Raw genomic sequence first — 13,536 nt, 5'->3', positions numbered from 1 at the left:
TGGTGGAGGTGGATACGATAGGGTCTTTTAAGAGACTCCTGGACAGGTATATGGAGCATAGAAAAATAGAGGGCTATGGGTAACCCTAGGGAATTTCTAAGTAAGTAGATGTTTGGCACAGCATTGTGGGCCAAAGGGCCTGTATGGTGCTGTAGGTTTTCTATGTTTCTATGTAGCCCATTGGCTTGAAAGTCCCATTTGAAAGGACAACCTCTGCCAGTGCAGCAATCCCTCCATAGTCCACTACATATTCACAGCGGCACAGTAGCATAGTGGCTAGCACAACGCTTTACAGTACAGGTGACCTGTGTTCAATTCCCACCGCTGCCTATAAGGAGTTTGTATGTTTTCCCTGTGACTGCGTGGGTTTCCTCCCACAGTCGACAGACGTACCATTTGGTAGGCTGATTAATTTGTGATTAGCCCAGGATTAAACTGGGAGATTGTGGGCAGTGTGACTCAAAGGGCCAGAAAGGCCTATTCCACGCTGAATCTCAATAACTAAATAGAAATAAGACGTTTGCCGTGTGCAAGGAAAACTCTCAAGTGCTTGCTGCTTTCCTTGCTTTTACCTGTGTCCTGCCTGGGTGATTTCCTATTGACACAAGAGGTACTGGAGTTGCTGGAAATCGAGCAATACACACCCTGTGCTGGAAGACACCGAAGAAGGCTCTCGGCCTGAAACGTCAACTCTTTATTCCCATCCATAGATGCTGCCTGACCTGCACATTGTGTGATTTCCTAGTACTACTGGATTAGAAACTTCTAAATACATCTTCTTTCAATCATACATTTTATTTACATCATTGGTGTACCAATGACATCAGAGACAAATGTCATCCTGCCTGATGCTAAGTCACTGACCTGAAAGGTTAACACTCTTTCCCTCTCCAAAGACATGCCTGGCCTGTTGAATCTTCAGGATATTACACATTTTAATTTATTTATTAATAAAGTTGTTACTTACTGCATACAGGAAGTGGCCATCCAGCCCCCTATCAGTCCTGTTCCCTTCTCCTTATTCCTCCGTGGCACTGCAGTGCTGGTCAGCTTCCCCTGGGCTCATCTGACAGTTCCCTACACTGGAGGGCAGTTTACCACAGACAATGAGCCTGCCACAAAGTCTTTGGGGTGTGAAAGTGGAACACCTGGTCTTCCAGCAGAACCCGTGTAGATAGAGAGAAAACATGCAAGCTCCACAAAGATCACACTGGAAGTCAGGATCAAGCCTGCTTACTTGGCCTAAGAAGTTCAAAGTACATTTATTATCAAAGTAGGTGCCCTATGCTGAGATTGGTCTCCTTGCAGGCAGCAATGCTGAGTTTTCACCACTCTATCATCGTTTGCTGATGGGTATGTCACAGTAACACAGCAGGAGAGGGCTAAGACCACTCCAGCAGGGTCTTCATTGAGTCTCTGATCCTCCAAGAGGACCACAACCTTGTCGGAGGGTTTGGAGGCTTGCGTGCCTTAATGACCCAGAGAGCTATGTTGACTACAGTCAAGGCTTTATGGTTCGGCACTTGGTAGGGGTCACCCTTGCCAAACAGGTCAAAGGGTAGAGGACAGACTGGTGGTCCACCAGATCTCCAGGTTTCAGGGTTCATCTCAGGGCTAACAACCCCGACTGGTCAAAAAACAAAAATTGTTACGGAAACAGCAATAAAGAATCCTTCTACATCTGAGTGCGACGGTATTCCCGAGTCTCCACCTGGGTCTTGCATGACTGACAGTAGTGAAAACTGAGAGGAAGCCACTATGATAGAGGAACACCACCATAGTTGGAGGACTTTCATTGCTGCCCGAAATGCCAGTGGTGTAACGGGGAGCAATACACTCTCTGATCACTGGGCTAATCCTTATATGACTATCAGGAACAGACCTTCCACTCAACGTGTCTGGTCTCATCTGTAACTAGTATCACATTCAACTACACTAGACCACGAGTTAACTTCCACGAATAGTATCAGAGCTGATCAAAAGCTTCACACAGAGAACAGAACCTCTCAAATGGAATGGCATTTGGAACTGCTCAATCCACAAGCCAGGTGCACCCTCCCTTTCCCAAACCACTGAGGGCCTCCATCTCGAAATAAATGACTGGAAATACTTTCCAACCAATATGGTGACGTCTTCGCTAACCAATATTGCTTCAGAGATCTACACACTTCATACAAGTGGACAAGAACATCAGGAACAAAAATAGACCATTCAGCCACTCAAATCACTTCTAATCCATAGCATCATAAAAAACACACACATTACATCTGTGCTGATATAAAAGCTCTATCCAAACTTAAACCCATCTTCCGGCATTAGGTCTGTGGCCCTGTAGTCTACAGATGATGATGATGATGATGTCGACTCAGGCCTGAGAGGCCAGCATTCCTTACAAGGCGTGGAACGAAAGACATTTCACAGTATTTTTTTCTTTATTTTAGGAGGTTGAGTTGCGAGCTCAACACTCAACCAGGCACGGATGGAAAGCGTACTCGGGAACGGCCTGACTGGACTCGAACCCAGGAACCTCCGTTCCAGAGTCCGATGCTGATGTCACTGCACCACCAGCCACCAGAGGTCCAAGCATAAATCCAAGTACTGTGGAAATGCGGTGAGGACTTTGACCTCTGCCACCCTCTCATGCAGGGAATTCTGACCCCAGAACCCTCTGTGCAAAGAGGATTCATTTCACCTTCCCTCTGATCCTCTTACCACTTACTTTCAATCCTTTTGACCCTTTCACTTAGGGAGATTTTAGTGAACCCACTCAGGCCTCACACATTTTATTCACCCTGGTCAAACTTCTGCTGTCCCAAACAAAAAAACCCTGACCTTTCCTCATAGCCACAATTTTCTAATTCAGGCACAACCTTGCAAATCATCTCTCTATTCTGCCTAGGGAGATCACATCCTTCCTGCAGGTAGGTGACCAGACTTATGCACAGCTGCAAGCTGTAACCTAACCAGAGTCATAGACTCTAACAGTATGGAAACAGATCCTTCAGCCCAATGAGACCATACCAACTACCAATCATACAGATAACTATTTATTGATTCTGTTATGGTTATTATTATCCTATATTTATTATGTATGACCACAAGAAAATGAATCTCAGGCTGTATATCATGACATATATGTATTTTGATAATAAAACTTACAATCAAGATGGCACCTGCATACAACACTTCTTTGGTTGACATCTTCTGGATAGGTCACGAAACTATATATGTCACATCTTTTATGTCTATTACTTTTGCTTTTCATTTGGATGTGATTCTGGAATTGTTGGAGTCTGTGATTTGCAGTTTGGAGATCACCTGGCTGTTCCAGAGCTCTGCACTCTCTCAGAGGATTCCAAGAGGCGCGAACCTCATGGTGAGCAGGCTGTGGGACGGGGCGCAAGTCGATATTCGACTCCATTTCACCAACTGAAGCTCCCATTGTGTGCCCATTAAAGTGATGAGGGAGATTGAAACCGAGGTGAATGCGAAAGCTTGGAGATCACTTGGGTGTTCCAGCGCTCTGCAGTCTCTGAGAAGATTCCGAGAGGCAGAGGCAGCGTGCACGAACCTCGTGGTGAACAGACTGCGGGACGGGACGCAAGCCGATGTTTAACTCCATTTCACCAATAAAGGACAAGGCAACTGCAGAAGGAGAGCACCGACTGCCTGCCTTTTGATCGCTCCGTTACCGGGGGGGGGGGGGGGGGGGGGGGGGAGCCTGCCACTGTGACCGGAGAAAGTTTCTGCGTTTCGGATACAGACTTGCGCTATAGACTTTTGTTCCTGTCTTACAGTTTTTTTTACATTCTGTGGTTTTTTGCCTGATCTCTTCCCTTTTTTGTGCGGGGGAGGGGGTTTTGGGAGTTGATGTGCCTGTTCCATTTTGTTCCGTTTTTTTCTGTGGTGAGGAAGGATTTGGGGGTTGATGTGCCTATTCTGTTTTTGTTCATTTTTTTGTGCAGAGAAGGGGGGATTTGGGGGCTGATGATCGTGCTGCCTTTCTTTTCTTTCTTGGTTTCATGGCTATCTGGAGAAGAAGAGTTTTGGAGTTGCATACTTTGATAATAAATGAACCTTTGAACCTTTTGAGCCTTAAAATTTACTTTGAACTAATCAGCATACAGGAGCAAGATAGGACATCTGTTTGAGTGATGCTTCAACAACTTCTTTTTATTGTACCTGTGCATATGACAATTAATTTGACCTGGGCTATTTGTTATTCTTTCCACATTGCCAACATCTCCCCCAGCCCTTCCACCCCCAGATCCATTCATATACAGCACAAAGCAACTTAAGAGTGTAGAGAGTTCTGCCCTAAACTCCCTGCTCCTATATTCTGTGCCTCAGCTACAAGTGGAAACATTCGGTTAGACCTTTTTTTTTAAACTTTTTTTATTGTGTTTTCAAATAGTTACAGAATAAAAGTGTGTGAAAAAGAAAATTTAACAAACATGCTGACCCATCTCACTCCCATTACAGATCAGTGGACATATTCTCCAAAGTCCCTCATTTCCCTCATTGATTCAATATCCTCCCATTTACTGCACATTCCCTTGCCCCAATGGGTCTCCCTAAATGCATTATGGTTCCATTTGATATTGGTTGATTATGTCACGTTCTAAAATGCAGTGAAAAGTTTGTCTTGCATAATACTTTTATAGATTAAATCATTACACAGAGCATTTAACTAGAATAAGATATAACAAAAGCAATGCCAGATCATAATGTGGTAAATTGTGAAGCCAAGCATCCATCTTATCATACAAGAGGTCCATTCAAGAGTCAGATAGCAGTGGAATTGAAACAATCCTTGAATTCAGTGGTATGTGCTTTCAGGCTTTTGTCCCTTCAGCCCGATAGGAGAGGGAAGAAGAGAGAATGTCTGGGGTGGGTGGGATGTTTGATTATACTGGCTGCTTTACTAAGGCAGCAAGAATTATAGATGAAGTTAAATTCAAGTTTATTATCAATCATATACATGTATACCACCAAACAAAACAATGTTCCTCTGGACCAAGATGCACAATTGTGCACATATAACTCAGACACAACACACAAAGTAATATTACCACAAACAAACTGTGCATTTATGACACAAGCTAAAAAGTAAATAGTATACTGCTTCTGGCACTTCATGCGTGATGAGACCTGGCTGGTGTCAGGGAGTTCAATAGCCTTACCGCCTGATGAAGCTGTTCCCACACTAACAGCTTCTGTCCTATTGTTACAGTACCTCCTACCCAATAATAGGGGGAAACAGAAATTGTTGGATGGATGGAAGGGATTATTGACAATGCTAAGGCCCTGCATACACAGCACTCCTGATAAATAACTCAAATGGGTGGAAGAGAGACCCTGATCATCATTTCAGCAATCCTTGCAATCCTTTGTTGGTGCTTACAGTCATATGCCATACAGGTAGAGGGGAGGCTGGCCTCTGTGACGTGCTGAGCTGTGTCTACAACCCTCTGAAGTTTCCTGTGGTCATAGGTACGGTCGCCATACCAAGCTGTTATGCATCCCGATGGAATGCTTTCCCTGATGCTTTGATAAAAATTCATAGAAGTTGTCACGGACACATCAAACTTCTTTAGCCTCCCGAGAACGTAGAGGGTTGATCAGATTTCTTGGCCGTGACATCAACGTAGTTGCATCAGGACAGGCTATCGGTGACCTAGGAACTTGAAGCTTTCAACTATCTCAACCTCAACACTGTTGATGTAGACAAAGCATGTGCACTGCCTCCTTTTCTGAAGTCTACGAGAATCTCTTTTATTTTGTTGACATTGTGGGAAATCACCAAATTCTCTACCTCTTCCCTATCTCATTGTTATTTGAGATGTCGCCCACTACTGTGGTATCATCTGCAAATAAGTAGATCTACCCATCTACAAGTTTGCAAAGTTTCTAGCCCTTGAATTCATTAACCAGAGGATACAATTGCTCTTCATCTCCCTTAAAATATTTTTTACTCAATGAAATGCAAATCAATTTCTGCAAGCTGTCCTCATAATTCTCTCCAATTTTCCACATTAACGAGCAGATCCCAGCTGCAAATGAAGTTAAGGAAGTGGAAGTTATCTTTAGACCACTGCTCTCCCAACATCATTGATGCAAGACCTGGTAAAGATCAAAGGAAAAACAAAGAACAAATGGAGCTACAAATGGCAGTGAATTTCAGCATCAGTTCCCTTTTGCTGATGTTTGTCAGTGCTTTGTGATGTTAGTTTCCCTGAAGGTTAAGCTATAAACAGTCTGGTCCCAGGGTGGTATGGACAAGGTTTCCAGTGGCATCTCTGCTGAATACCAGATGCACCAGGATCTGGTTACAGCTTAAAAAGATGGCACAGCCCACAGTTAACCACATGGTGCCCATGTTAAATGCAGTCCAATCATAATCAAATCCATCACAAACCTTGTGCCCCTGACATATCCAAATATTCCCAGGTTCCTCGCGAGAGTGATCATCAGGCCAAATCTCGCGCCACATCATGCAAGATGTCAGGAGAGGTGATGAAAAGCCCTGTCAGAGTCAGGTTTCAGGACAGATCGAAAGGGAAGTCCAGAGCTTGGATTCTGAGCAAAGATATATTCCCCAAAGGTGAGGGGTCAAAACCCAAGGATATTAATTTTGGCGCATCATAAGGTGAAGACCACAGGTGGTGTTCAACCCTACAGGTGTTTGTACATCATTAGATTCATTCACAAAGGTATTCCTATTGTTGGGGTTCAGTCCTACAGGTAGTGGTCCAATTTAGGGATCATCATGCCATCTTCCTTTGCCAACACTCTTCCATCAGGTGGGACACATGCATCCATCCAATCATCGGCAGAGAATCGCCCCCACCCTCTATCGCACATGATGTTGTATTTTAGGGTTCAGGCCCACTGGAGGTAGGACATCTGGCATGACTTTCCTCCCACTTCCACACTACCTACTCCAGTCTTCCATGGTCCCTTGTGCTCAGTGCCTCACTCCGACTGCTAGCCTTAAGCTTTCATGCTTTCTATCCTGCACCCTCCAAAATCTCTGGACTTCCAATTCTCATCAACAGCACTCTCCTAATTTTCATCATTTGTACTTTGGTATCTGCGCCTTCAAATGGGAAGGAAATACCACCAACTCCTTCCCTAAATCTCTCTGCCTCTTTATTCCCCATGTTACTCACTAGGTCCTTCATCTTCACAAGCTTTTAACCATCTGCTCGTGTAGTTTAAGGACTCACATTCAGCAAGTTTAATGTAAAACAAGTAACATTCAATGGTCCAGAAAATCTGCCAGTCCAGCACCAAAGTCCCAAACATACTGATTATCAGAGTGGCATTGTTTAGAAATGCAAAACACTATTGCTACAGTTAGCTATGTGTCTGGTGATAGTCTCACTTCTGTTTGTGTCACCACACAGGTGCTAGCAGTTCAAGTATTCAGCGATGTGCAGCAGGTGAAGCACTCCCCCACCCATTTTTCCCTAACCTGTACAACTGAAAGGACACAAGTCTGAGTTAGTGACCCTCAATTTGGCTTCACAGGGAGGCAAATTCCAGAGATGAAGTGAAGGTGACCGTCTTCAGCATTGAGTGTGCATCTGATGGTGGTGTTATATCATACAAAACTGAAGTCCATGAGCATTAACGGAAAACACTACATTAGTTTGAATCTTATTTCCCAGACCCACGATATTACTACACAAGGTCCTCAGCTCCTCCAGCCACTTGATCATATTAGTCCCTTCCAACTAGGTGAGAATAAAGATCACCGATGACAGTACTACATCCAATTCTATTTGCAGTGTCAGAACATGAAGCAACATTCAGGCAGGGGCTGATTAGTGGCATCTAACAATCTACCACAGAAGTTCCAGACAAGGATCTTCACCAACAAGAAAAGTTCATGCACCTGCCCTTCACTTCCAGTGGTATTAACATTGACAATAATACCCTGCAGGTCACTACTAAATGGAAACCCAAGCAGAGCAGATTAGAAGTTAGGTATCCTACAGTAAATGGTTTATATCCTAATGCCCAAAAGCCTTTCCACCATTTACAATCATTTCAAGAGTAAGGTGGAATTCTCTCCACCTGCTTCAAAAACAGTCAAGAAGCTTGTCACCACTGAGGATAGGGTTGGCACAGATTGGCATCCACTCAACCACCCTAAGTGTGTTGTTCCCTCCGTGTCCTGTGCTCACTGGCTGTGATGCAACAAGAAACTGCACAGCAGGTAGCCACTTACACCACTCCTACAGTACCTCCCAAGCCTGTCTCCACTTCCACCGAAAAGCACAACGTGGGAACACCACCACCTAGTCATACAGCAGGACTGAAATATATCACCATTCCTTCATTGATGTTGGGTCTACATTGTGGAACTCCACCAGCATTCCAGAAGCAACCCAGAAAGCTAGTTCACCACTTTCTGAAGGACAACAAACGCTAGCCTTAAAAAAAAATCTCACACCCCCAGGAAATTTCTAAGAAGTAAAATATTAAAAAGTTCTTCATATGCAGCTTGTCACCCACCCTTACAGGACTGGGCTACGTCCCGTGCAGGACTGAGCAAATGCACCACTTAAGATTTATTAAACTGAGTCTCTTGGTCCTCAGTTGGATGGAATAGAAACAGAGTATTCTAATACCTAGAGAGAAGGCCCAAGGCCCAGCCCTGACTTATCCCTCAACCAATATATGAAAACAGATTATAAAAACTTTATAAATACAAGCAAGTCTATGAAATCCAAAGCAATGCACATAAAATGCTGGAGAAACTCAGCAGGTCAGGCAGAACTATGGAACTGAATAGACAGTCAACTTTTCAGTCTGAGATTCTTCTTCAGGACTGAGAAGAAAGGGAGAAGATGCCAGAATAAAAAGGTGGGGGAGGGGAAGGAGGCTAGATGGAAGGTGGTAGGTGAAGCCAGGTGGGTGGTAAAGATCAAGGGCTGGAGAAGACTTTGTTGCTGTCACTGGGATCAGTAATGCATCACATTATACCCACTTTAGTGGGGGAAAACTACTCCACTGGCAACATAAATATAATCAGCGTGTCCTGAGCCTGTGACCAACCCAAATACAAGAGAGAGCAGATCTGGAATCGGGAACAACATCCACGGGCGCCGAAGGAACTCAGCGGTTCGGGCAGCATCTGTGGAAGGAAATGAACAGTCGATGTTTCGGGTGAAACCCTTCAGCCTGGCCTGTTGAGTTCCTACAGCTTTCTGTAGGCTTGTAAATGCAAATTATTTTCTTCTTAACAAAAGGAAAACAAAGAGATGGTGGAGAGTCAGTAGTGTATTCTGAGTAAGAGGAAAGAAAGGTCAACAACGGAGCGATGAACAGTTTAGGAATACTGTACAACCCCAGGGGAACGGGTGCAACATTCAAATAACCACACGCAGCCCTGGCTAACTCTAGATGAGTGTGCACTCAGGCAACGCGGAGCAGAGGGTGCTCACTGGAACCTAGGGGAGGGGGACTGGGTCGCAGTGGGAGGGGAGGGGAGGGGGTTCCAGGGCGGCTGGGAACCCCGGGGTGAGAGCAGCGACGGGCCGGCAGGCTACCTTTGATCTGCAGCTCCTTACGGCACCACTGGATGAAGTTGGAAACGTTGTCCCGGGCCAGGAAGGTGCCGGGCTGAGCGGCCGCCGTGTAGATGACACCGGCTCGGGGCAGCTGCATTTTGTCCCCGAGCTCCGGGTAGTCCTGGCAGAAGTCGTGGGCCACCTGGCTGACGTTGTTGGCGTGCCGGCACAGCACGGAGCCGGTCTCCAGGTCCCGCAGGAAGCGCTCCAGCCCGGTGTCCAGCCCGTACATCTTGTTTAGCCACTCGGCCAGATCCTCCTTCATTGCCACCAGATACTCCTCGCTCGACCTGAAGGGACGGATGCTCTTGGCCGTGGCTGACTGGATGTTGGCCATGCTCGGGGCTCCGGCTCCGGCTCAGCCCCGGCACTCACCAGTCGCAAACTTGTCCGAAGTCGCCCCTCGCTCGGGAGGGGTTCCCCGGCCGAAGAGCTCGGCGACTGCTATCGAGAAGGGGCTTCTCGCCCTCTTGGACACGTTGTTTACACTTACATACTTGTGTTTCCACTCAGCCCGCTCCCTGGCGACGGGAAAGCCGTCCTCCACTCCACCTCCCCGGCTTAACCCCTCCCTGCCCGGGCTGAGAGCCAGTAAACCAGCAGCACTGTCTCGCTTTCTGGGATATTGAGGGATCGGAGGGTGCGGGCAGGATTGGTAACAGGTTTATATGTGTCACATGCACTGAGGTACAGTGAAAATCTTTTTGTTTGCATGTCATCCGGAAAAATCATTCAAACTCAAGTACATCCGGATAGTACAAAGGGAAGAGCATTAGCACAATGCAGAGCAGAGTGTTACAGTCACGGAGAAAGTGCGCTGCAGGCCGGCAACAAAGCGCAGAGATTAGGGTGCGGTAGACTAAGCCTTATTGCAGAAGGCCCTCGTTCCACAGCCCGACGCCAGCGGAGATAGAAGCTACGGCGCTGATGTACAGGGTCAACCACACTTGCTGAAGGGCGGTGTGCGCTCAAGGAGCCGATTGGCCTGCTCCTGTTTCGATTTTCTCTGCTCTTTTGCTAAACTTTCGACACTGGAGCTCTCCCTGCCCACTGTGCTCAGTTGGGTAAACTTCTCCACCCCTTTGAGAAGTGGCAGGTGGAGTTCAACGCGGCAAAGTGTGAAGTCATTCAGTCTGGAAGGTCGAATTTGAAGGCAGAATACGGGGTTAATGGCAGTATGGAGGGGTATCTTGGGGTGCACATCCAACGATCCCTCAAAGTTGCCCTGTGAGTTGATGGGGTGGTAAGAAGGCATGTGGGGTATTGGGCTTCATTAGTCAGGGGACTGAGTTCAAGAACAGCTCTGTGAAACTCTGGTTAGACCACACTTAGAATATTGTGTTCCCTTCTGGTCATCTCATTATAGGAAGGACGTAGAAGCTTTCCAGAGGCTGCAGAGGATATTTACCAAAATGCTGCCTGGATTAGAGAGCTTGTCTTAAGAGGATAGGATGAGTGAGCCAAGGCTTTTCTCTTTGGAGTGAAGGAGGATGAGAGTGTGTGTTGAGAGGTTGAGGAGGATAGAGGTGTACAAGATGATAAGAGGCATGGATTGAGTGGACAGCCAGAGATGAATTTTGCCAGGGTGGAAATGGCTGATATAGGGGAGCATGCTTTTCAGGTGAATGGAGGATAGTATGGGGGGGATGTCAGGGGTAAGAGAATGGTGAATGCATGAAATGTCCTGCCGGGGTTGAGGCAGATACATTAGGAGCATTTAAGGAACTCCCAGATAGGCACGAGGATGATAGAAGAATGGAGGGCTATGTGGGAGGGAAGTGTTAGCTTGATTTTGGAATTGGTTAAAAGGTCAGACGTCATGGGCCAAAGCTTGTACAGTGCTCCAGTGTTCTATGTGCTACATTTTTTACTCCTTTGTCTTTGTCTGCCCACTTCCTCCTACACCCATGCCAGCCCCTATGGTTCTTTCTTCCCTCCTCCACCCACTCCAATGGGCCATTTCTCACATACTCCTCCACCTTCCCTTTCCATCAATTTTTACTATTTGTAGCCCTCTGTTGCCTCTACCCCTCACCCTTCCCATCCCAGCCTCTGTCACTATCTTCACTCTTCCCTCCTTACTTGGATCCAGCCATTGTTTGCCTGTTCTTACTCCAGCCCTTCCCTTTGCCTCTTTACGCTGATCCGCCTTTATCTTTTAGCCCGGATGAAGAGTCTCAACCCAGAATATAAACTGTTTCCCTCTGTGGCTCTGCCTTACCCACTCAGTTCCACCAGCATCTTGTTTGGTGGTCAGTTACTTCCTCCCCCAAAACTCCTAACTGACTCACTTCCAGTGTCTGCCTCCCCTCACCTTCCCCCATATCTGAATCACCAACCTCTCCTCCCCTCCCCTCCCTCCACAAATACCTGTTCAACTTCTCTCTCTCACTCGGCCTAGGCCTCAAGGACTCTAAGAAATGACCTTGGATTTAGTTTTGGTGCTGCCTTTTGGACCATCCTTCAGGCAGGGCTGAAGTTCTCAGTCTCCTGTCCCACTCCAAACCCTGATGCCAATGATTATGACGGCACTAAACAGCAACTCCTTTGCTTGCATCTTCAGAAACAGCTCTATTTCTATCTTTCAAGGTTCTTTTGAAGACCTTGACCTGGAGTTACTCTCTGACTTTGGTCCTTTGTGGGAATGGGACCTGCTGTCAGGGCCTCTCGACCAGCCACTTTTTGATATCCCAAGGATATGGCCTGGAAGACTAGCGCACCTTCAGGGCGCCAGACTTTCGTGGCTCTGGAGACAAGCTGATTCTAGGCCTGTGCCTGACTGAGGCATCGCATTGCAGCTATATAGGACCCTGGTCAGACCCCACTTGGAGTACTGCGCTCAGTTCTGGTCGCCTCACTACAGGAAGAATGTGGAAACCATAGAAAGGGTGCAGAGTAGATTTACAAGGATGTTGCCTGGATTGGGGAGCATGCCTTATGAGAATAGGTTGAGTGAACTTGGCCTTTTTTCCTTGGAGCAACGGAGGATGAGAGGTGACCTGATAGAGGTGTACAAGATAATGAGAGGTATTGATCATGTGGATAGTCATAGGCTTTTTCCCAGGGCTGAAATGGCTAGCATGAGAGGGCACAGTTTTAAGGTTCTTGGAAGCAGGTACAGAGGAGATGTCATGGGTAAGTTTTTAACACAGGAAGTGGTGAGTGCGTAGAATGAGCTGCCGGCGACGGTGGTGGAGGCGGATATGATAGGGTCTTTTAAAAGTCTCCTGGACAGGTACATGGAGCTTGGAAAAATAGACGGCTATGGGTAACCCTAGGTAATTTCTAAAGTAATACATGTTCAGTACAGCATTGTGGGCCGAAGGGCCTGTATTGTGCTGTAGTTTTTTCTATGTTCTAAGAACACGGAACATCGGGAGCAGTGGGTTAGCTGTCGTGGGCTGTGGGTCCTTTCTAGGGCCAATTCTCTGGGTGCAGAGCTCGGAAGAAGTGACGCAACAGGTTTTTAACACCATAAATCAGCGAGTTGTTTGTTATGTCGCCCCTCTCACTGTGAAATAGGGACACCTCTTTTTCCCTTATAAGGGAGAGAGAGAGCCTGTGGTATGTCGAATTACCAGGTGAACGAGTAGTCTTTGGGGTACTGCAAGTCTGTGTCTTTACTGATGCTTTGCTGCATGTTTGAGTGCCCTCGGTAGAGGGCGCCAATACTTTTTTGCTGCTGTGGGAGGGGGTCAGTGCCTTGCTGCTGTTTGTGCATGGGAGGGGGATCTTGGGGGGGCTTTAGGAGTTCTAATGTTTAACATTCATACATTCTGTGGGGCACCCATCTGTTTTTGCGAATGTTTGTGAAGAGAAAGAATTTCAGGATGTAAATTGTATACATTGCTCTGACATTAAATGTACCTATTGAAACCTGTTGATTACCACCCACTTTGCCTCAGCAAGGGCCCTACTCCAGTCAAGGGCAAATTGCTGGAGGAACTGGCATCTC

At 46.5% G+C, this 13,536-nt stretch overlaps 1 protein-coding gene across 1 annotated transcript in view; it reads right to left on the bottom strand.

Moving 5' to 3' along the window:
* The window catches only part of gas2l2 (growth arrest specific 2 like 2), a 38,683-nt gene extending 28,620 nt beyond the window's left edge, over nucleotides 1–10,063 (bottom strand). Inside the window, exon 1 of the mRNA XM_073053791.1 lies at nucleotides 9,561–10,063. Within this exon, the coding sequence (XP_072909892.1) occupies nucleotides 9,561–9,918 (358 nt within the window). The 5' untranslated portion in view covers nucleotides 9,919–10,063. The remainder of the gene's footprint in view (nucleotides 1–9,560) is intronic.
* Nucleotides 10,064–13,536: the final 3,473 nt, after the last annotated feature.

This window comes from Hemitrygon akajei, chromosome 8 (genome assembly GCF_048418815.1).
Source record: "Hemitrygon akajei chromosome 8, sHemAka1.3, whole genome shotgun sequence".
Taxonomy (NCBI): Eukaryota; Metazoa; Chordata; class Chondrichthyes; order Myliobatiformes; family Dasyatidae; genus Hemitrygon; species Hemitrygon akajei.
The sequence above is the reverse complement of the archived record's forward strand: the minus strand, read 5'-3'. Positions and strand labels throughout refer to the sequence as shown.